The sequence below is a fragment of the Bubalus bubalis genome, chromosome 2, assembly GCF_019923935.1.
Source record: "Bubalus bubalis isolate 160015118507 breed Murrah chromosome 2, NDDB_SH_1, whole genome shotgun sequence".
NCBI classification, from domain to species: Eukaryota; Metazoa; Chordata; class Mammalia; order Artiodactyla; family Bovidae; genus Bubalus; species Bubalus bubalis.
This window is the reverse complement of record NC_059158.1, coordinates 82,052,500-82,076,581: the sequence shown is the minus strand read 5'-3', so window position 1 is coordinate 82,076,581 and position 24,082 is coordinate 82,052,500. Positions and strand designations below refer to the sequence as shown.

The window sequence follows — 24,082 nt, the reverse complement described above, 5'->3', positions numbered from 1 at the left end:
GGTGGCCAAAGTCCTGGAGCTTCAGCTTTAGCATCAGTCCTCCCAATGAATATTCAAAGTTGATTTCCTTTAGGATTGACTGGTTTGATCTCTGTGCTGTCCAAGGGACTCTCAATAATTTTCTTCAAAACCACAATTCAAAGGCATTAATTCTTCAGTGCTCAGCCTTCTTTATAGTCCAACTCTTATATACGTAGATGACTACTGGACAACCATAGCTTTGACTATACAGACATTTATCAGCAAAGGTCTGTAGAGTCAAAGCTATGGCTTTACTGTTAAATCCAACATATGATACTTTGAAGAAAGTTGTATACATAACTAATTTAAAGTTATTAATATAGCTGAATATAAGTATAGTAAATTTTCATTGGTATTTTTAGAAAACATTGAAAAGCATAAAGGTTAAAATAAAAGTAATCTATTCAAAGCAAATTATTGATGATATTTTGATGTATTTCCGTTGTCTTTTTAAAGCACATGCTGCTGCTGCTAAGTTGCTTCAGTTGTGTCCAACTCTGCGTGGCCCCATAGATGGCAGCCCACCAGGCTCCCCTGTCCCTGGGATTCTCCAGGCAAGAACACTGGAGTGGGTTGCCATTTCCTTCTCCAATGCATGAAAGTGAAAAGTGAAAGTGAAGTTGCTGCCAAAACGCTTTCCAGATAGGCTGTAAAAATGTATATTCCCTCTAGCAATATAAAAGTATATATTTTTCCATACCCAAACAATATTAAATATAGCAACTTAAAAAATGCTTGCCAATTTGATAGAAAAAAAAAATATTTAAAAATGTGCATTCCATGGAACATTTGTTTCTTCTTTAATCTACTTACTCTCTTAGTCCTTTACTATTGGGGTTTTCATCATTTCTTTCTTTGATAAGGGGTCTTTCATGCTAAGGACATTGGTCCCTTTTTACAAAAGTTCTATCATTTTTTGCCAGTTTGTCATCTTAACCTTTGTCTTTGGTAAACCTTATTTTTGAAAATAAATAGAATTGCTATTTTACAAAACTATATAGTTAGTTTATAATAAGAATGTTCACACTTTTTTATGCATATGTATTTTTTCATTGTGTGAAAGCAGAGTTTTATTTTCAAGATATATTTCTGGAATCACAGACCTAGGAATGAGTTAATCACACAGTCCCTGGAGTCAGGTCTGAGGCTAAGAGAGGTTTCTCATTTTACTTTAACTGGACTCATCCAACTCAACTTTTGCCTCTCTGCTTTTCTTAGTGTTTGGGTCAAACACATTCTCAGATCTTCTGTATAAAATTTACTGCATTTCAAATTTTTGTATAGTGAAATTTATTTAATTGAGATGAATATTCTAAATAGGGCTAATAATATCATATATTCTTATATACATTATGGTATACTAAACACTCACCTGCATCATTCATTCATTCAAATTCAGTTTTGACATATTTTTGAGGATATGTTATTTGATTATAGCCCAAAGTTTCATAGCAATCAGCAACTCCAAGAACAGAATACTCTTAAGTTGAAATGTTAGGCCAAAACTACGGGTTTACGACTCACTTTTCCCCTAAACAGCATCCTTACATTTGTTTTTGAAGAATAAATACAGCCACAAAACACAAAGGTACATATAACAAAAAGTGATTCTCCCTCTCTCCTTTTTTTCCCAGCCACCCAGACTTCTATCCTGAGATAATAATTGATCCAATCCCTTATGTATCCATCTATGTGTTTTAATAAACACATGCATACCTATTAATTTTTCTTTTCACATTAATAATATTCTATATACACACCACTTCATATTTTGCATTTATCACTTAAAAATATGAATCTCATCTCTACTGCTTGTAAGCTTGTGTTTGGGGGCAAGTCAATCTCTCTAAAGCTTGGTTTCTGCATTGGAAAACAGAACTGAAAATGATTATCCAATAAGTTCATTTTAGAGGAAAAAATGAGACAATGCATTTTAAACATAAGCACATTTCTTTAGTACATTTTAAGTGTACAGTACATTCTAACCATTCATTTAGCATATTTCCTGATAACATTTTAAGTACACAAAAACTCTACCGATTATTATGAATGATTTTTATCAACTTTCTTACCAATTTATTTTGCACACCTAACGTTCTTAAAAAAGGATAATAAATTTGATTACTTCATAAGAGATAAATTTTGCATTTATCTACACACAGAAACTTTTCCTCTCTAGGGTATTTTATTTATTTATTTAAGGTAAAAGATATGCATGTTTGTAATTTTGTAGAAGGTTCCTAACTTGCTTTTCTTAGGAACTGTACTTATTTTTTTTAACTTTTCATTTTATATTGAAGTATAGTTGATTAATAATGTTGGGCTAGTTTCATGTGTACAACAAAGTAATTCAGTTATACATATACCTGTATCTCTTTTCTTTCAAATTATTTTCCCATTTAGCTTGTTACATAACATTGAGCAGAGTTCTCTGTGCTATACAGTGGGTCCTTGTTGGTTATCCATTTTAAATTTAGCAGTGTGTACATGTCAGTCCCAAAGTCCCTAAATACCCCTCCTCTCCTCTTTCCCCCTGGTAACCATAAATTTGTTCTCTATGTCTGTGAGTCTCTACTTTCAGGATATTTTAAAGATTAAAACTGAACTATGATCATTGTAAAACCAAAATGACACTGCTTTCTAACAGATGACAATATCTATCACACAGTCATCTGGTCCCCGCCCAACCTAAGGCTCAGTTTATGGAGTGTATGTAGAATATGTGCATTGTTTTTCAGATGTGATAAAAACTAGTAAATCAATCAGGCTTGTTAAATGAAAATATACTGAGAATTTAAAATATCTGACAACCCAAAATTTGAATTTGATGAAAACCAAATGGAAATAATAAAATAATTTAAAGTATATGAAAATAAGGAATGTGGCGACTTCATAGAAGATTAATCAACGGACAGTAGAAATGCTTCTTTAGGACTGAGCAGGATCGTGCAATGGGTTAAAAATGCTGAGGATAGGCAACAGTCAGCATGATACAGAGACACATTATTTACAAAACACAAAAAGGGAAAAATTTCTCATAGGGGGTCAGAGGATTATTCTTTATTAATAGTGGATGCTCCAGAACTTAAAGCTAAAGCATGAGAAGACTAGACACTCATTCAAGGTAAAATCCAAGTAGTGACAGTTGCTGATGAAATATTCCTTGCAGACCAGGAATGGTCAATAGACTCAAAGCCCTTTAGCTCAATATCAGAACAAGTGAATTAAGCAGCACACACGCCAAGAGATTCTTTGGAATATTTGCAGGCATTATCAAGAAAAGTTGTTGTCGACTTATAAGGCTTTTGGTGTATTTTATTTTAGGATGCTTAATGCAGGAAGAGAAGGTTTTAAGATTCTAAACAAACAACTTATTTACTGTAAGTTCATTAGGGATGGTAAAGAACCACTGAATAAATAACATGGATTTACAAATCCTTTGCAAACTAAATGTACATCAAACTACTATGCTCATCAACAGAGAAACTTCCTATACTTCCTACTTCTCTACTCCCTCTTGGAACTAGAGGCTATCATTATGGCAAGGCATTCAGTAGCCCTGACCTTAATCTGGGAATAGGATGGAATCCACATAACAGCACTTAAAATGTACTCTTTTTTGAGACAGTTGTTTAAAAGATAGTCAGAAGATGAATAATATGACTGTTTCCAAAGAAGAGTGAATTAAATGTATGATGGTATTTCTTATTTTCTACCATTTTTTAGACAGAATTTTAGAGTCTCATAAATAAATGCAAACAGGCTTAGAATAGTGGAGAAAATTCCAGATTGCATAGTGGCCACAGAGTAACCTGGTGGCTCAGACAGTAAAGAATCCGCCTGCAATGTAGAACACCTAGGTTCAATCCCTGGTTTGGGAAGATCCCCTGGAGGAGGGCATGGCAACCAACTCCAGTATTCTTGCCTGGAAAATCCCTATGGATAGAGGACTCTGGTGGCAGAGGAAGATGGCGGAGTAGAAGGACGTGCACTCATCTTCTCCTGCAAGAACTCCAAATTACAACTTGCTGCTGAACAACAGTCGACAGGAAAATGTTGGATCCCACCAAAAAAGATACCCCACGTCCCAGGGCAAAGGAGAAGCCCAGCAAGACAGTAGGGGGGCAAAATCATGTTTAGAATCAAAACCCAAACCAGGCTGAGACACTCAGATGGCGCAAACAATCCTTGTGTGCACCAGAACCCAGAGAACCCACAGAGACTGAGCCAGATCTGTGTTTGATGTCTCCTGCAGAAGTACGGGTTAGCAGTGGCCTGCCCAGCAGGAAGGGCTCTGGGTGCAGCAGACCTGGGTATGGCATAAGCCCTCTTGGAGGAGATCACCATTAATCCCACCATAGAGCCACCAGAACTTACACAGGACTGGGGAAACTGACCCTTGAAGGGCACAAACAAAACCATGTACACACTAGCACCCAGAAGAAAGGAGCAGTGACCCCAAAAGAGACTGACCCAGACTTGCCTGTGAGTGTCCAGGAGTCTCTGGCAGAGGCGTGGGTTGGTGGTGGCCTGCTGCAGGGTTGGGGGCACTCAGTGCAGCAGTGCATGCATGGGACCTTTTGAAGGAGGCCACCATTATCTTCATTACCTCCACCATAGTTTGGCCTGAGGTCAAACAACAGGAAGGGAACACAGCCCTGCCCATCAACAGAAAATTGCATTAAAGATTTACTGAGCATGCACTCAATACGTAATCAAATTTGGAAAACTCAGCAGTGGCCAAAGGACTAAAAAAAGCCAGTTTTCATTCCAATCCCAAAGAAAGGCAATGCCAGGCAATGTTCAAACTACTGCACAATTGCACTCATCTCACACGCTAGCAAAGTTTTGCTCAAAATTCTCCAAGCCAGCCTTCAACAATACTTATGAACTGTGAACTTCCAGATGTTCAAGTTGGATTTAGAAAAGTCAGAGGAATCAGAGATAAGATTGCCAACATCAGTTGGATCATCAGAAAAACATCTACTTCTGCTTTACTGACTATGCCAAAAGCCTTTGACTGTGTGGATCACAACAAATTGTGCAAAATTCTTAAAGAGATGGGAATACCAGACCACCTGACCTGCCTCCTGAGAAATCTGTATGCAGATCAAGAAGCAACAGTTAGAACTAGACATGGAACAACAGACTGGTTCCAAATCTGGAAAGGAGTATGTCAAGGCTGTATATTGTCACCCTGCTTATTTAACTTATATGCAGAGTATCATGCAAAATGCTGGGTGGAATGAAGCTCAAGCAGGAATCAAGATTGCCAGGAGAAATATAAGTAACCTCAGATATGCAGATGACCCTTATGCCATACCACCCTTATGGCAGAAAGTGAAGAAGAACTAAAGAGTCTTGTGATGAAAGTGGAAGAGGAGAGTGAAAAAGTTGGTTTAAAATGCAACATTCAGAAATCCATGGCATCCAGTCCTATCACTTCATGGCAAACAATGGAAACAGTGACAGACTTAATTTTCTCAGGCTCCAAAATTGCTGCAGATGGTGAGTGCAGCCATGAAATTAAAAGATGCTTGCTCCTTAGAAGAAAAGCTATGACTAACCTAGACAGCATATAAAAAGCAGAGACATTACTTGCCAACAAAGGTCTGTCTAGTCAAGGCTATGGTTTTTCCAGTGGTCATGTATGGATGTGAGAGTTGGACTCTACAGAAAACTGAGTGCCAAGGAATTGATGCTTTTGAACTGTGGTGTTGGAGAAGACTCTTGAGAGTCCCTTGGACTGCACAGAGATACAACCAGTCAATCCTGAGGGAAATTAGTCTTGAATATTCATTGGAAGGACTAATGCTGAAGCTGAAACTCCAATACTGTGGCCACCTGATGCAAAGAACTGACTCATTAGAAAAGACCCTGATGCTGGGAAAGATTGAAGGTGGGCGAAGAAAGGGGACAACAGAGGATGAAATGGTTGGATTGCATCACTGATGTGATGTACGTTTAGTTTGAGTAAGCTCTGGGAGTTCGTGATGGACAGGGAAGCTTGGCATGCTGCAGTCCATGGGTCCACAAAGAGTCAGACACGACTGAATGACTGAAGTGAAGTGAGCATAGCCCTGCCCATCAGAACAAGACTCAGTTTCCCCCTCAGTTAGCCTCTCCCATCAGGAAGCTTCCATAAGCCTCTTACCCTTATCCATAATAGGGCCAACAGAATGGAAACCACAATCACAGAAAACTAATCAAAATGATCCCATGAACCACAGCCTTGTCTAACTCAATGAAACTATGAGCCATGCCGTGTAGGGCCACCCAAGACAGATGGGTCATGGAGAAGTATTCTGACAAAATGTGGTCCACTGGAGAACAGAGGGCAAACCACTTCAGAATTCTTGCCTTGAGAACCCCATGAACAGTATGAAAAGGAAAAAAGATAGGACACTGAAAGATGAACTCCCCAGGTAGGTAGGTGCCCAATATGCTACTAGAGAAGAGTGGAGAAATAACTCCAGAAAGAATGAGGAGACTGAGCCAAAGTAAAAACAACACCCAGTTGTGTATGTGACTGCTGATGGAAGTAAATTCCGATGTTGTAAAGAACAATATTGCATAGGAACCTGGAATGTTAGGTGCGCGAATCAAGGCAAATTGGAAGTGGTCAAACAGGAAGAGTGAACATCGAGATTTTAGGAATGAGTGAACTAAAATGGAATGGAATGGGTGAATTTAACTCAGATGAGCATTATATCTACGACTGTGGGCAAGAATCCCTTAGAAGAAATGGAGTAGCCCTCATAGTCAACAAAAGAGTCCAAAATGCAGTACTTGGATGCAACCTCAAAAATGACAGAATGATTGCTGTTCATTTCCAAGTCAAACCGTTCAATAATACAGTAATCCAAGTCTATGTCCTGAACAGTAATGCTGAACAAGCTGAAGTTGAACGTTTCTATGAAGACCTACAAGACCTTTTAGAACTAACACCCCAAAAATATGTCCTTTTCATTATAGGGGACTGGAAAGCAAAAGTAGGAAGTCAAGAGATACCTGGAATAACTCCAAGACAAATTTGGCCTTGGAGTACAAAAAGAAGCAGGGCAAAGGCTAACAGACTTTTGCCAAGAGAACACACTGGTCATAGCAAATACCCTCTTCCAACAACACAAACAAAGACTCGACATATGGGCAATCACGAGACGGTCAGCACTGCAATCAGACTGATTATATTCTTTGCAGCCAAAGACGGAGAAGCTCTAAAGAGTCAGCAAAAACAAGATTGGGAGCTGATTGTAGCTCAGATCATGAACTCCTTGTTGCCAAAATCAGACTGAAATTGAAGAAAGTAGGCAAAACCACTAGACTATTCAGGTATGACCTAAGTCAAATCCCTTATGATTATACAGTGGAAGTGACAAATAGATTCAAGGGATTAGATCTGATAGAGTGCCTGAAGAACTATGGATGGAGGCTCGTGAACTTGTACAGGAGGCAGGGGTCAAGACCATCCCCAACAAAAAGAAATGCAAAAAGGCAAAATGGTTGTCTGAGGAGGCGTTACAAATAGCTGAGAAAAGAAGAGAAACGAAAGGCAAAGGAGAAAAGGAAAAGTATACCCATTTGAATGCAGAGTTCCAAAGAATAGCAAGGAGAGATAAGAAAGCCTTCCTCAGCGATCAGTGCAAAGAAATAGAGGAAAACAACAGAATGGGAAAGACTACAGATCTCTTCAAAAATTTGAGATACCAAGGGAACATTTCATGCAAAGATGGGCACAATAAAGGACAGAAATAGTATGGACCTAACAGAAGCAGAAGATATTAAGAAGAGGAGGCAACAATACACAGGAGAACTATACAAAAAAGATCTTCATGACCCAGATAACCATGATGGTATGATCTCTCACCTAGAACCAGACATCCTGGAATGTGAAGTCAAGTGGGCCTTAGGAAGCATCACTAAGAACAAAGCTAGTGGTGGTGATGGAATTCAAGTTGAGCTATTTCAAATTCAAAAAAAGATATTGTTAAAGTGCTGCACTCAATATGCCAGCAAATTTGGAAAACTCAGCAGTGACCACAGGACTGGAAAAGGTCAGTTTTCATTCCAATGCCAAAGAATGTTCAAACTACTATACAATTGCATTCATCTCACATGTTAGCAAGGTAATGCTGAAAATTCTTCAAGCCAGTCTTCTACAGTACATGAACCATGCTCTTCCAGATGTTCAAGCTGGGTTTAGAAAAGGCATAGGAACCAGAGATCAAATTGCCAATATCTGCTAGATCATCAAAAAGCAAGAGAGTTCCAGAAAAACATCTATTTCTGCTTTATTGACTATGCCAAAGCCTTTGACTGTGTGGATCACAAGAAACTGTGGAAAATCTTCAAAGAGATGGAAATACTAGACCATCTGACGTGCCTCCTGAGAAATCTGTATCCAGGTCAAGAAGCAACAGTTAGAACTGGATATGGAACAACAGATTGGTTCCAAATTGGAAAATGTCAAGGCTGTATATTGTCACCCTGCTTATTTAACTTATATGCAGAGTACATCATGTGAAATGCTGGGCTGGATGAAGCTCAAGCAGGAATCAAGATTACTGGGAGAAATATCAGTAACCTCACATATACAGATGACACCACCCTTATGACAGAAAGTGAAGAAGAACTAAAGAGCCTCTTGATGAATGTGAAAGAGGAGAGTTAAAAGTTGGCTTGAAACTCAACATTCAGAAGACTAAGATCCTGGCATCCAGTCCCATCACTTGATGGCACACAGATGGGGAAACAATGGAAACAGTGACAGACTTAATTTTCTCGGGCTCCAAAATCACTGCAGATGGTGACTGCAGCCATGAAATTAAAGATGCTTGCTCCTTGGAAGAAAAGCTATGACCAACCTAGACAGCATATTAAAAAGCAAACACATTACTTTGGCAACAAAAGTCCATATAGTCAAAGTTACGGTTTTTCCAGTAGTCAGGTATGGATGTAAGACTCTTGTATGGACTATGTATGGACTCTACATAAAACTGAGTGCCAAGGAATTGATGCTTTTGAACTGTGAACTGTGGTGTTGGAGAAGACTCTTCAGAGTCCCTTGAATTGCCAGGAGATACAATCAATCCATCCTAAAGGAAATCAGTCCTGAATGTTCATTGGAAGGACTGATGCTGAAGCTGAAACTCCAATACTTTGGCCACCTGATGTGAAGAACTGATTCATTGGAAAAGACTCTGATGCTGGGAAAGACTGAGGGCAGGAGAAGGGAATAACAGAGGATGAAATGGTTGGATGGCATCACTGACTCAATGGACATGAATTTGAGTAGGCTCTGGGATTTGGTGGTGCACAGGGAAGCATGGCATGCTGCAGTCCATAGGGTCCCAAAGAGTTGGACATGACTGAGCAGCTGAACTGAACTGAACTGAACTGATATCTACAATGAGAACAGAAAGAGTTCTTGAATCTATTAATCAGTTAGAAAGGAATCATAATTCTTAAACTACAAAATAATTTTAATAATATTTGTCTAAAGGATGAAAGAACCCAATTAGAGACTAGGAGAATGTGAATATGTAATATTCTTTCTGTACCAGGCATCCCTCTATATCACTACTATACTTTTCCAATAATTTAAGCATTTTAATCTTGCCATACATGAAAAAATGCAATGGAGGTTATTGAAAGGAAAATGTTCAGAGTAAGGAATGCTGCACTAAAGAACAAACCACTGGGAATGATGGATAAAGGGAAGTGGGAGACTCTAAAACTCTGTAACATCTACAGGAATGGGAAAAAAAAATCAACAATGGATCACAGACCTAAACATAAGAGCTAATACTATAAAAATAAGAAAACACGGTAAATCTTTAAGACATTGGATTTGGCAATGATTTCTTGTATGTAGTACCTAAAGTACAGGTAGCAGATGAAAAAGATAAATTTGATTTCATAAAAATTAAAACTTTTGTGTGTCAGGAGACATTATTGGAGAGTAAAATGACAACCTGGGAACAGACAAAACACTTGCAAATCATGTGTTTGATAAGGGAGCAATATCCACAACATATAAATAACTCTTAAACTCAACAACAAAAACAAACAGCTCTATTCTAAAATGACCAAAGGACTTGAATAGACATTTCTTCAAAGAAAATGTACAAATGGTCAATATACATATGAAAAAAACAATTTCACTAATCATTAGGAAATGCAAATCAAAACCATTGGGAAACCCAACCTCACACCCAGTAGGATGACCATTATTTAAAAAGAGAGAAAGTAAATGTTAATGAGGATGTAGAGAAATTGGAACCATTGTATATTGCTGGTGGCAATATAAAATAGTGCAGCCATGGTGGAAAGGGGTATGGCAGTTCTTCAAAAATTAATTATAGAATTATCCTATGATCCAGCAGAGTTGGACACGACTGAAGTGACTTAGCAGCAGCAGCAATTCCACTTCTTTTATACATCCAAAAGAATTAAAAGCAGGAACTCAATGAGCTATTTGTACAACAATGTTCATCAGAGTATTATGTATAATAGCCAAAACACAGATGCAACCTAAACATCCATTAGTGGAGGAATGGATAAAGTGTAGTATATACATACAAGGGGCTACTGTGCTGTGCTTAGTAGCTCGGTCATGTCCAACTCTTTGCAACCCCATGGACTGTAGCGTGCCAGTCTCCTCTGACCATGAGGATTCTCCAGGCAATGAACTACTACGTAGCCTTAAAAAGAAAGGAATTCTGATACATGTTGTAACATTAATGAGCCTTAAGAATATTATGTGGAGTGAAATAAGCCAGACAAAAAAAGGCAAATGTCGTATATCTCCACTTACATAAGGTATCTAGAATAGGCAAATTCATAAAGAAAGACAGTAGAATGGTCGTTACCAGGGTCTGGGGGGAGCGGAAAGCATGAGGAATTATTGTTTAATGGGTACAGTGTTTCAGTGTGGAATGATGATAAAGTTCTGGAAATGGATGGTGGTGATGGTTACAAACAATGTGAATGTACTTAATGCTCCTGAATTAAACACTTAACAATGGTTAAAATGGTAAATTTTATGCTATGTATATTTTACCACAAAAATTTTTTTATTTTTTAATTTGCAAAAATTTGCTGACAACTGTAAAGAAGAGAGTCAGGAGATACCAAAGGCACAGCAGTTAGCATTGGGTCTAAGTTGATGGGATTCAGATGTGCTTCCCTGCTATCTATTTTGCCAGGCAGGACTCCTTTATAAACTTGATTTAGTAAAAAGGCCAAGAAGTTATAGGACTCAATTACATATATGCAATATCATTATTTCATGAGAAATAATTTGCATGATATAAAAAGTAATCAAAATATACAAACTCTTACTGTACTTTCACCATATATTAATTTCCAGAATTTAAATATTTAGATACTCTCAACTGTAAACTCTTATTACCTCTTCTTTCTTCAAATGGCTACCAAGAATCTAATCTATTGCAGTTGGTAAAATAATATGACCTTTTCATATAAATCATCAAAAAAATGACTAAAAGATAAATTTGTAAGGAAATTAAGAGTTTCTCAATCATTAATTTGGGTTATATGGTACTCACATTAAGAATGGGATCCAGTTTTTAAAACATGCACACTTCACCCCTCCCAAAGTTTGTCCCTTGCTATGACGTTGGTCCCACTGTAATGTTGGTTTATCACACAGGCCTCCAGGCAGACTTAGTAATCTTTTCCAAATTGAGAAAAGGCCTTCTTCTACCACTTTCAACTCTGCTCTCTGCACTTCAGTCACACTGATTTCCTTGCCGTTCAGTAAACACATCAGATAAACCTTAGGGCTATGGAGATCACTGCTTCTTGTGACTGGAATAAATTTCCTGTCACTTAGCTGGCTTCCATACTTATCTCTTTCAGGTCTCTGCTCAAATAGCACCCACCCCTAAAAGATGAAAACCACCCTTAATAAACAATGCCTACTTTCCTATATGTGCTCTGTCCTGCTTTTTTTTAATTTTTCTCACAGTATACAGTGTAAGGTCAGGAAGTGATAATCATTTGTTTAATTATTCATTATCAATCTCAAAACTAGCAGGAAACTGCCATGTTTTGTTCAATGCTGCGTGTACAGTGTCTATGGTAGTACCCTGAATACCTACTCAACAGATAGTTGCTGAAGCGAGTGAACAAAGGAAGAGGGAAGGAAAGAAGGAAATACCATTAAATTTAAGAAAATATACAAATGATGAGAATAGTGAGGCTGAGAGTTCTAGGAATGGACCTGGGGCAACTCTGCATCCCTCTACCACTGCCCTTGGGATCTCTGCCAGGTCTTCCCTCCCCACAAACCTCAAGGGCACTGATACATACCACCTTGGATACGAATGCCTAACCTACACATTCTGGAGGCCAGCCAGATAGGGCTGAATGATTGATCATCACCTCCACACAAGTCAGTTGAAAATTTTACTTTGAACTTTTTATTTTTACTATCTGGTTACTGATTTCATCTCTTATGTGAATCCTTCAACAGAAATCCTTCACTTTTAGAAAAGGATTTGGGCTTCAGCCTTTTTAAAGCATCAACTTGCATACATGTCAAAATATTTCAGCTCTTTAAGGCAAAGAAGGCTTTTAAATATTGTCATCTATAATTGATGAACCCATACTGGGGCAGAAAATAAGAAAAAAAGCAGGAATGCTGTCCCTTCCCTAAGTAAGAAATAAAAAACGTGAATTTACCTTGTGATGGTAAAAAGCTACTTGAGAGAAGTATAAATTATTAGATTCTTAACTTCTTCCTCCTATATTCTTAGAAAGTGTTCCATTTCAATGAAAAAGCTATTTTTAATTAAAGTCAAGGACATGGTTGTGTAATAAGTATTGATGAAATCTGTTTTTATTGATGAGATATGTATTAAGAATGACTATGTATATGGCACCATGCAGAGATGCCAATATGAACAAGTTATGGTCTCTGCTCTTAAAACTTTAACAGTCTAGTGGATAAGCTGACAAGACACAATCACTAGAACAGACTGAGATATACCATAGAGCTTAGGGATCCATTTTCTCATGTTTTTTATATACCACTCAAAGGACAGTATCTAAGTAGATAACAGATACTAAAAGAAAATCATCTGTCTTAGAAAATTATGTGTCACATAATATAAATTATTTTCCCCAAATGTTTTAAAACCCTTATTTAACCCTGAATCACTGATGTGTTCTTGCCCGGAGAATCCCAGGGACAGTGGAGCCTGATGGGCTGCCGTCTATGGGGTCGCACAGAGTCAGACACGACTGAAGTGACTTAGCAGCAGCAGCAGCAGCACTGATGTTAAAGAATCACTGTAATTGACATAAATAATTGATTCTGCGTGACAATAAATACTAAGCTTTAGAACATAAAAACACTTTAGATGAATACTGTCTTCTTCTTTTCTTACCCTACACAAGATCACTTGGCAATCTCTCCTTCTCCACCCTCTAACATCCAGGATCTCATAGATATACTGCACTTCCTGTTTCTACTCCATTTCATAGCTCATAGCTGACTAAATCTGCCCCAGACATTTCACACACATACCCTTCTTTCAACTTTTGCCCACCTTGGGAAAGTCTCCTTTCCTGTCTTGAGTTTCTCATAATATGCAAAATATTCTAATTATGGCCAACTCAAGCCAGAATCGGAGAAGGCGATGGCACCCCACTCCAGTACTCTTGCCTGGAAAATCCCATGGACGGAGGAGCCTGGTAGGCTGCAGTCCATGGGGTCGCTAAGAGTCGGACACGACTGAGAGACTTCACTTTCACTTTTCACTTTCATGCATTGGAGAAGGAAATGGCAACCCACTCCAGTGTTCTTGCCTGGAGAATCCCAGGGATGGAGGAGCCTGGTGGGCTGCCATCTATAAGGTCGCACAGAGTCGGACACGACTGAAGCGACTTAGCAGCAGCAGCAAGTCAGTATAATATAGTGATACTCCTAGATCAAGAAAAAAAAAATGTCTAAAACAACCTCAGAAACACTTCAAATGTATAGATGCATTTCATAATATAATGTCTTCAAACTCCTACCTACATCTCAATTTCAGTTTAATACAAATGCACTCCCCAAGATCAATATTCAAGATGAACATTTAAATAAACTTCAACCTTTCTTCTTCTTATTCTACACTTATAATTACACTGTTTGGTATGTTTAATTGCAAATGTAGATTATTTCAGCTCCATTATGGGTTAAAAAAGCGTTTGTAGAATACACAGTAATCAGGTATATCTCTGTGGGATATTTGTAAGCTTAATCTTGGGATAAATAAGATTTTGCTTTCATTAAAAGGAATATATATGTTACTCAAGTTTCATAATCATAGTGAGTCTCTGGGAAGGTTAGCGAACTTCTGAGCCTTAGTGTTTTCTCACCTCAGAGGGTGATCGTGGGGATTTAAAAAGAGCATTAGCAAATCCCTTAATGTACTGCTCAATGTAAAAGGAGACCCTCACACATAAAGCTGTTAAATTAATGTTATTATCAGTAATATTACTGTTGTTCAGCCACTAAGTCTTGTCCAACTCTGCAGCCCTATGAACTACAGCACACCAGGCTTCCCTGTCCTTCACTATCTCCCGGAGTTTGCTCAAATCATGTCTATTGAGTCAGTGATGTTATCTAACCATCTCATTTTCTGCCATCCCCGTCTCCTCTTGCCCTCAATCTTTCCCAGCATCGGGGTCTTTTCCAGTGAGTTGGCTCTTTCCGTTAGGTGGCCAAAGTATCGGAGCTTCAGCTTCAGCATCAGTCTTTCCAATGAATATTCAGGGTGGATTTTCTTTCAGACTGACTGATCTCCTTGTTGTCCAAGGGATTCTCAAGAGTCTTCAGCACCACAGTTTGAAAGCATCAGTTCTTCGGCGCTCAGCCTTCTTTATGGTCCAACTCTCACATCTGTACATGACTACTGTAAAAACCATCACTTTGACTATACTGACTTTTGTCTGCAAAGTGATTTCTCTACTTTTTAATATGCTGTCTAGGTTTGTCTTAGTTTTTCTTCCAAGGAGCAATCAGTAATTTTAACAAGATGTAAATTGTGCTATCTATATTTTCCCTTATGGTAATGTATCCATTATATGCTTATTTTATGTCTGCATGATACTGCTCTAGCCCACCTCTTGTTATTTTATGTATCTGAGCAAAATTTATGAATGGCTAAAGAATATAACTAAAAAACCAATTATCATTCTTAATTTGATGATTTGCTTTACAAGATGTGGATTTTTGTTCATGTATCACTAGTGGAATAAAGTAATAGAATGGATGTAACTGGCAAGTATTTCCCTGAAGTTCACACATTTTATTCACTGATTTATAAATGCAAAGTTATACTCCTGATGATTGAATTAGTAGAGTAAGTCTGAATTCATACATAAGTGAGAAATTTCATGTATGCTTTTTTTAAAATTCCTATCAAAGTAGATATTATTTGTCACTAATAGGACATCTGACAGGTCACCTCCACTGACCTGCTCTCTATTAATGCAGAATTCTGATGGATCAGGTTGAAAGTCATAAATAAAGTGTAACTGGGTGGTTAAATTCTTGATCTTTGAATGCCTCTCTCATGTCTTCCTACTGAGAAGTTCTTACATACTTCATATAAACTATGTGTAATAGCTTATAGCTGAAAATTTTACTGGCAAGTGTTATAAGTGCAGTGTCCTATGTTTGAGATGTATAACTATACTATCATTAAAAAGTCAGGATAAAGTGCATTGTTAGTATTCACTGAAACATGATTAAACTTTAGATGTTGCACCATTTGTATTCAAAATATAATGGGTAAATTTTGACTATAATAAACTGTTACCAAATGTCTAGCCAACATTATTGAACATCTCCCTAAAATGTGAGACACTAAAATGCCTGTTGATAATATATATATTTTAACCTAATTTGTACAGCCACCCTGAGAAACAGACACTACCAATTTTATAACAAATTTGATCTGAGAAGCGAAAGCATTTGACTAGGGCTTACCTGGTGGCTCAGACAGTGAAGAATCTGCCTGCAATGCTGGAGACCTGGGTTCGATCCCTGGGTCAAGAAGATCCCCAGGAGAAGGGAATGGCTACCCACTCCAGTATTCTTGACTGGAGAATCCCATGGACAGAGGAGCTTGGTGGGCTACAGTCCATGGGGTTGCAAAGAGTTGGACATGACGGAGAGACTAACACTTTCACTTTTCAGCATTTGACTAAGATCATATGTTCCGCAAAGGAAATATCTAGAAAACAATTCTTTCACTAAACTAACGTAAATACAAATTTATTCCTCTGTGTTTTCAACACATTATACAGTATTTTACAAAGATTCTGAATTACAGGAGAGACAATATGAATTTTCAAAAGAGATTCTTTGCATAGCCATTATTCCACAAGCATTCATTCCTGAAAGTCTGTCAGATGATCTTACAGGACTGTAAGAAGCTGAATATTCATTGGAAGGACTGATGCTGAAGCTGAAACTCCAATACTTTGGCCACCTGATGTGAAGAACTGACTCACTGGAAAAGACCTGGAAAAGACTCACTGGAAAAGACCCTGATGCTGGAAAAGATTGAAGGCAGGAGGATAAGAGGACGACAGAGGATGAGATGGTTGGATGGCATCACCGACTCAATGGACATGAATTTGAGTAAACTCTGGGAGTTGGTGATGGACAAGGAGGCCTGGCATGCTGCAGTCCATGGGATCGCAAAGAGTCGGACATGACTGAGCGACTAAACTGAACTGAAATGTTTCCAGTTGACCCCTGATGATGACATTTCTTTTCTCCCTACTTGAATTATCATAATTTTCCAGGATAACAAGAATATATGTATTACATTGGAGGAGGGAGGTCATTTCAACTTTGTAAAATTTGTTCCATGAAAGGATTACCTATAAATACTGGGCCCATAAAATTTACCTATAAGCAATATTAACTCTATACCATCACCCAGAGAAAGCAAAATCATAATTTACCAATAAAATATTTTACTTATTCCATTTAAAACATATGTATAGTTAGCAAATTATCCTTACTCGAAGCCCTAAAGGAAGCAGTTCCATTGAACTTGAAAGAATGAACATTCAGTGGAATTTAAGTCATACATAAGGAGATATTTTATTATCAAACAACATTTCTCATATTTTCCCATGTTATATTTTTATGTATCAATATGAATATGTACTATTTACTTCTATTTGCTTCTTTTTTGAACTTGTAAATCATAGGCCCTGAAGAAGTTAATATTTTTAATTACATTGAATGACTGATACAGTTGGCAGACACTACATACCGTGAAATTGCCCCAATTTTTACAAAAAATCAGATGACACAAGAAGTTTGGTTTGGCATATAACACAAAGAAGATTTCATTAACCACCTGTATAGAAATGTCTTTGTATTTTAATACATCTATCTAATCTTATTAATTCTTCTTTAGAGGCTCAATTTTCCAATTATTTGTATAAATACTTTGACTGAACAGTGGAGCAAAATTTGTATTACTGTTTAGAAGATGAGATGTAAGAAAGAAAGGGAAAGAAAAAGACATTCATTTCAGGGGAGGGATGGTAAGTTAATGATAATGTAAACGTACTCACTCCCTTTAAGAGTGAACAATTTCCAAGTGAACAATCGTAGGTGCAATTAAAGTTTTATCAGATGTTGATAAATGATTCAGACAGCTTTGTAAAAAATCCAAAGAGACATTTTAAAGAAAGTTGTGATCAATAATGGCAGTCTCTCAAACACCTGACACAACAAAAGGAAATTATAAAACGAATAGCAATGAAATTACAATTAAAGTAATGGTATAATTTAACAATAATATATGGCTTTTAGCTCCAGGTTATATTATTCTAAAAATCCAAAGCTATTTCCTATATTAAAAAGCCACAATGACAGAATGTCTTTTCACTTAAAACACAGTTATTTTAAAGAGAAATGAAAAGAGAATGACTTTCTCAGTGAGACTAAAAAGATACAGAATAATTCAGTTCTCCATATAATATCTACTCAAATTTGCTTGTGGCAGATGATATTTATTGGCACTCCTTGAGACATTCCCTCCTCCTTCCCCTCTTTCATGGTCTGGTATTTTCCCTCACCACTCAAGGGTTTCATTCCTCCAAACTTCATTCTACTTTTAGGTGCCCAAGGCTTATGGTTTTCCCTGTTGCCTAAAGCCACTGGCTTCTAGCTACACAGAGAAGGAAAAGCAAGTTAAACCTTTGATGAAGAAATTTCATTCTGCAGGATGGCAAGGCATCAACTGTTCTCTCATATTTCACAAAAGTAATCTACCCACCTTTTTTGAATGTGCTCTTATAAATTCTCGTAAGAAAATCATTTTCATACAATCTTAGGATATCCATTTCATTATGACCTTGCCATACTAAACAGTAACCTAATCCTATACAGTTCCAAAGAAGGAAGCCTAATAACTACATGTGGGAGTGAATTAGTTAATGGAGGATATGTAAAATGGAAGCCTAACTTCAATGAGTACACAGATGCACTCCAATACATTACAACAACCCCACTGTACCACCATAAGGGCAAATTTAACAAAATCCCTAGTGGCAATTCACGAAGTAGTGCAGTCCTTCAAGAAGAAACACGACTGCCCAATTCTTTGCCAATAACAAACAAACAAATGGTTGGTCACTTGCAAGACAAAAAATATCACTAATCAAAGCCAAGTGCTTAATTGAAAGCTAAATTTTCAACCAAATGTTACTATAAAAACTTATTTTTCATTTAATATCATTAAGTATAGGCTCAAAAAAAGAGGGGGCTTATTGCCACACAAAGTGTGGGCATACACAAGCGTGTGTGTGTGTGTGTGCATAAACTGCAGTATAAATACGATGCTATCGCTAACCAACAAGCATTTTGAAGCCCACTTTCCTATACCCAAAATAGTGATGGATCTTCCTGGGTTAGCCCCCAGTGTCTCTCTGAGTCTTCCTAGTGAATATTTTGGATTTGTGAGAAAATTTGCCCCTTGAGTCTGGAGTAAACACAAATTTGGATCATGTGGGCACCAATCTAGGACCTCCGCTTCATTTGATTATGCTTCATCCACTGAGCCCAATGTTCTCATTTATTATGAAACAAGATTTTAAATTTAGTGATTACAAAGCGATCCTCAAATCCTGGTGAAAGATGTAGGTTTAAACCTAATAAGGTCATCATTGCATATTATGAGTCACTTGCACTAAAGTCATAAAGTCATTGGATTATGCACTCCAATGTTTCTTTAAAATACATTTTAATCCAGTTGTGGTTACTGCCTTTTTAGAGTGTGTTATAATCTACTTCCCTTTGAAACCTTAAAGCCTATACTGCTAAGAGATCTCAAGATATTTAAATTTTACCTCTTCAGAATCATAGTTCTGCATTGTAAACTTACCAGATGCCCAACAAAGAAAGAATTGGAATCCTCAAATGCTTAAGTTTACAGGGTTAGTGTACTCTATGGTGAAATAAGTCTTATCTTTGTTCATAAATATCTAGGAACCCCCTACTTCCCCACTGCAGGTACGACTCTGGAAGCAGGCTCAGCAAGAAGGACATGGTGTCTGTTCGTTTGGAGCATCCGGTACACAAAACCACAAAATATACAGATCTACAAAATACCTGCATGCTGTAATAATCATTATGGGGGAAACAGACAAGGTACCAAGACAGAAACAAATGTGTAACAGTCTACTTTTGACAAGAAGATCAAGAATGATCTCTGTGAAGTAGAGACCTTTGAGCTGAGGTTTTAAGTCTGCAAACAAGAGAGGCATTTAAAGAGAGGAAGGAATAGTCCAGGCACTGGGAACATTTGAAAAGGCCTTAGGGAGTGAAACTGCTTCTAGTGTTTCAGGTACTAAAAGACCAGGGTGGCTGGAGCATATAAATGAGTGGGCGATGCGCTCAGAGAGGCTGTAGTGGAGGGCCAGATTAGACATTGAGCTGGATGCTAACAGAAGGAATGTGATGATAATCCGTTTTTGTGTTTCTGCATTTATTCCTTTTTTCTATGTAGTTATGATCCACTGAATGTTCTTAAGGGGAGACACAATGGTTTTGCTTTCTTGGAGAGGTAATTACAAGGGAGCAAACTATGGAAGTAGAGAGGCTGCATCAAGGCTGCAGCATGAATCCATTAAAATTATAATGATGCCATGAATCTGGTGGCAGGGTAGATAAAGAAAACAGGGTGGAAGAGGTACAGCACAGAACTATAATTGAATAGAGATGCATTTGGGAGACAGGATTGAGAGATCGAAATATGGACTGGTTAGGGATGAAATGCTATGAGGAGGGAGAGAAGGCAGTAAATACTTGGTGAAAGGTGGAACCATTAATTCAGATGACAAAGACTGGGGAAAAGGATCTGAGACAGAGTTTTAGGGAAAATCATTAAATTGTTACCATTATGACATTCAGAATGACTCATTCATAGCTCTAAACTTTAAGTTCCTTTACAAGGTTAGAAAAAATAGCATATAATTCTTCCCAGTACTTCACACTCTTTCACATATCTAATAGGCATAGATATTAGATAACTATTTTTATTATTTATGAAACACACAAGATTCTATTTTTCTCCTTGCCACAGAGAAAGTTGGTCCGTCACATTAAATAGGGTGAATAGGATCCCACAGATTCCACCTCTGAATTTCTTACTTTTTCTTTGCTGCCAAAAGTCTCCTCAGCAACAGGTAGCAAAAACACAGAAGCATTGCCACAGGAGGGCTCCCATGATTAGCTCCTGGTCCTAGGAGACACAGAGGCAGGAGGATGCTCTTGGCAGAGAGACAAACCTGACTCATCTTTCCTCCATAGAAGCATCAGGTACCCTGGAAGCCCTAACCTGTACCACAGGAATCATGGCACACCATACACCTGGCTTCTATGAGAATATATCACCATGTCCCTCGATTTCACAATGGTTCACCTTCAAAAGGGGACCTCTAAATAGACAGGTACTTAAAACATCTACAAAATACAAAGCTTATCTTAAGCTATTGTCAGTTGCTTAATACAGGGCACATCCTTCATTATATCATATGCCATATTTTATCGAGCATTTTATTGTGAATAAGCTGTTCTAGCAATCATGATTATCCCATATATATAGCTCAAATAAGACAAGCTTTCAAATAATTAACAACATTTGTTAAAATGTTAAACAAAGATTAAATAAATAAAGATTAACAACTTAGTTTCTTAAAAAAGTGAATTCTAGTTTATATTTTTTAAATGATGGAAAATAATTTGAAGACTTCAATAAAATGGGCTATTGAATAATTGGACTTGGTTTGCAGATTATATATAGATAAGTCCTATTGATATTAAAGCAAAAATCATGAACATATATTTTAAATCACCAAGAGAAAGAAAGAAAGGACAGTACCTTTCTCCTGCCCATGTAGAATCAGGAGAAATAGACAAGAACATTAATTGTGTTTCTGAAAAAACTTGAACCTTTTAACACTGACTTCACAACAACAAATGAAAATCCATCATCCTTTTAAAAGCCTATGTTGATCTGGTATTTATCTTATTGAAGTGAGCTGTTTAAAACTTTCCCTTAAGCTTTTCTCACATAAAAATTGCTCTTACCTTCAGAGCAGATATAAATTACTTTGAACGCTGCTACTGTAATAAAAAAAAAAAAACACTAAAATAAATTATTTCAAACGCTGCTGATACAAACACTACAATAATGAGAAATCTTTGCTATAATCACCAAAGTTGGCACTGAAGTTTCTAGTTTGTTAATCTCGTTTTAAGCTTTTGTATTCAAAAGAAGTAACGGAAACAACTATTTTCTTCTAAAAACTAAATGATAGTTTCAGCTGAAGTCGATAAAAAGTTAAAATGATTCTGAAATCCATCTGAATTTCACTAACAAAATGCACATTCGTTTGAAAAGAAAATAAACTGGGCCGAGAAATAAGGCTAAGCCTCCCGTCAATCATCTCTGTTTGTGTGCTCGAAAGGGGTGCGGCGCATCCTTGCCACCCTACAGGTAGTGTTAGCTCTGCGGGTTCTGCACGCTCACCTTTGCAAATGGAAAACAGAACACATGTTTTTTGCTCCTAAGGAATACGACTTAACCCTGAAACCGAAACCCATCCGACGACTCAGCTACCAGACAGAAAAGAAATAACAGTAGCCATTCGGTACAGCCACATTTTCAGGATCTGGCAGCAAACCCACACCGTCAAAACCGGCAAAAGACCGACCTTGCAAGGGAAACAGCTGCCTTTCCAGCTCCCCTTTGTCCAGTCGCTGGCACCTCCTAGCCTAACTTCGCCCCGCTCTACTTCCAGGTGGCCAAAACCCGAGAGACGCGAAAACGGACACAGGTGGGTGTGGCGGTTGAGCAGAGCACTGGCGAGAGACTGACTGGCGGCCTCCGTCCCCGCCACACCAGAGGAGCAAGAGAAAAGGCACTTACTTGCCACCGTGCCCGCCGATCATGCCCACCCAGTGTGCCCGCAGAGTCTGGCCCCGGGGAGGGCGCAGGCTTCAGGGACCCTTCCTCTCCCCCGGCGTCCTCTCCACTGCTGCCGCTGCCTCTTTCTCTGAGCTCCTGTTGCTCGGCCGGCGCCTGCCACTACCCGCCGCTGGCACCCAAGCTAGCCCAACCCCAATTCCGGAGCCCGCGGAATTGGAAACCAGACACTCGCCTGGTGAACGCGGGCGAGGGCCAGCCGGGCCACTGCGCCCCTCCTTCCCGGGCGCGCCCAGAAAGGCGGCGGCCCCGCCCCGGCTCTCCGGCCCCTCCTCGCTCCCCGCCCTTGCCCCACCCTAGCTCCGCGCAGCCCTCCACTCCTGCTGGGGGCGCTGGGCGGGGACCTAGCCCCGACCTCCGGGTTGGAGATACCACAGGCTCTCCATTGTGCTCCAGAAGAGAGCAGAGGAGGGGATCACACGACTGCGCACCCTCACCTACCCCATTGGATGGGGCGTGAGTGTGTGAGTGTGTGCGTGTGCGTGTGTGTGTGTGTGTTCCTCCGGCTGCCAGAAGAGTCCTTCCCTTATTTCACTCCGCCCCCATCGCCCTTTGCACTCTTCCAGCTTTGCTGAATCGGCTAACGTTTCCGAGAAGCCACTTGACGCGGAGCGAGAGAAAGAACTACAGGCAGAGGAGGTGGGGACCGATGGCAGTGACCCCGCCAGTCCCTCCTGGGCCCTGAGCTCCGAGGATTCAATACTGGGAATCAGTTCCCTCCCTGGGAGTTTCCCCACGGTGTCTGTTGGGGGGGGATGGTGGCGCGCAAGACCTGTTTTGAGGCTGCGATTTTTCTTTCCTTTTTTTATGATAGATCGATCAGGCTACCGAGACTTCCAGGCAAGCAAAGAATGCATTTCCTTTCAAAGGTGGAGTGAGGAGCCCAGGTCGCCCTGGGTGGGGAGGGAGACTTGGCGCAGAGGTTGCCTTTCCCCGACCTGGGACCCGCTCATCTGGATAGGCCATCAGTCATACAGGTTCTGACTTTCGGAGCTGAATAGGAGCGATTGTGAAAAGACATCTTTATAAATCATTGTGTGCGGTTGCATGTGTGTGCGCGCGCGTTTTCTACAACAGCCTGTTGGGAGGAAGAATGATGCAAACAGGATCGAATTATCTTTCTCAAAGAGAAACGGGAAATTTCCACCAAGGAGGAAAATGGAAGGATTTATGACGTTGTGGCAAAGTGGATCCCGGCCTTAAAAAAGAGATAGATCACCTTGCTATATAAATATGAATGATGGGCATTTGCAGCTTTAGTGTAATTTACTTCCATACCTTCTAATATGGAGATGATAACCTAGTGGTAAACACACAGAATTTCAAGCCCCAGGATTAACTTTTCTGGGCGGCTTACTGAGCTTCTGAGATTCGCCCTTTGGACCTTAGCTGTCAAGTTTCTGAGGCTCTCAGCTGAAGAGTACACTCGGTCACTTGGGGCTAATTCTCAATGCCACTTCGTGACCAAGTCACTTTCTCTTCCTTCATTATTTGCGGATAGAGGAAAAAGAATTAACTGTAGTAGG

At 38.9% G+C, this 24,082-nt stretch overlaps 2 protein-coding genes across 5 annotated transcripts in view; one reads left to right on the top strand and one right to left on the bottom strand.

Moving 5' to 3' along the window:
- Positions 1–22,771, bottom strand: part of SCN9A (sodium voltage-gated channel alpha subunit 9) — a 168,395-nt gene extending 145,624 nt beyond the window's left edge. For 2 of the 4 annotated variants that reach the window (XM_025275646.3, XM_044934416.2), the window contains exon 1: positions 22,500–22,770. The gene's annotated coding sequence lies outside the window, so the exon portion shown is untranslated. The other 2 variants (XM_044934418.2, XM_044934413.2) reach the window with 2 other exon arrangements.
- Positions 19,614–23,016, top strand: LOC112578800 (vegetative cell wall protein gp1-like). The gene is made up of 2 exons (XM_025264132.2): positions 19,614–19,640; positions 22,372–23,016. Exons 1-2 carry the CDS (start codon positions 19,614–19,616, stop codon positions 23,014–23,016), a joined length of 672 nt encoding a protein of 223 aa, XP_025119917.2.
- The last annotated feature ends 1,066 nt before the right edge of the window (positions 23,017–24,082 follow it).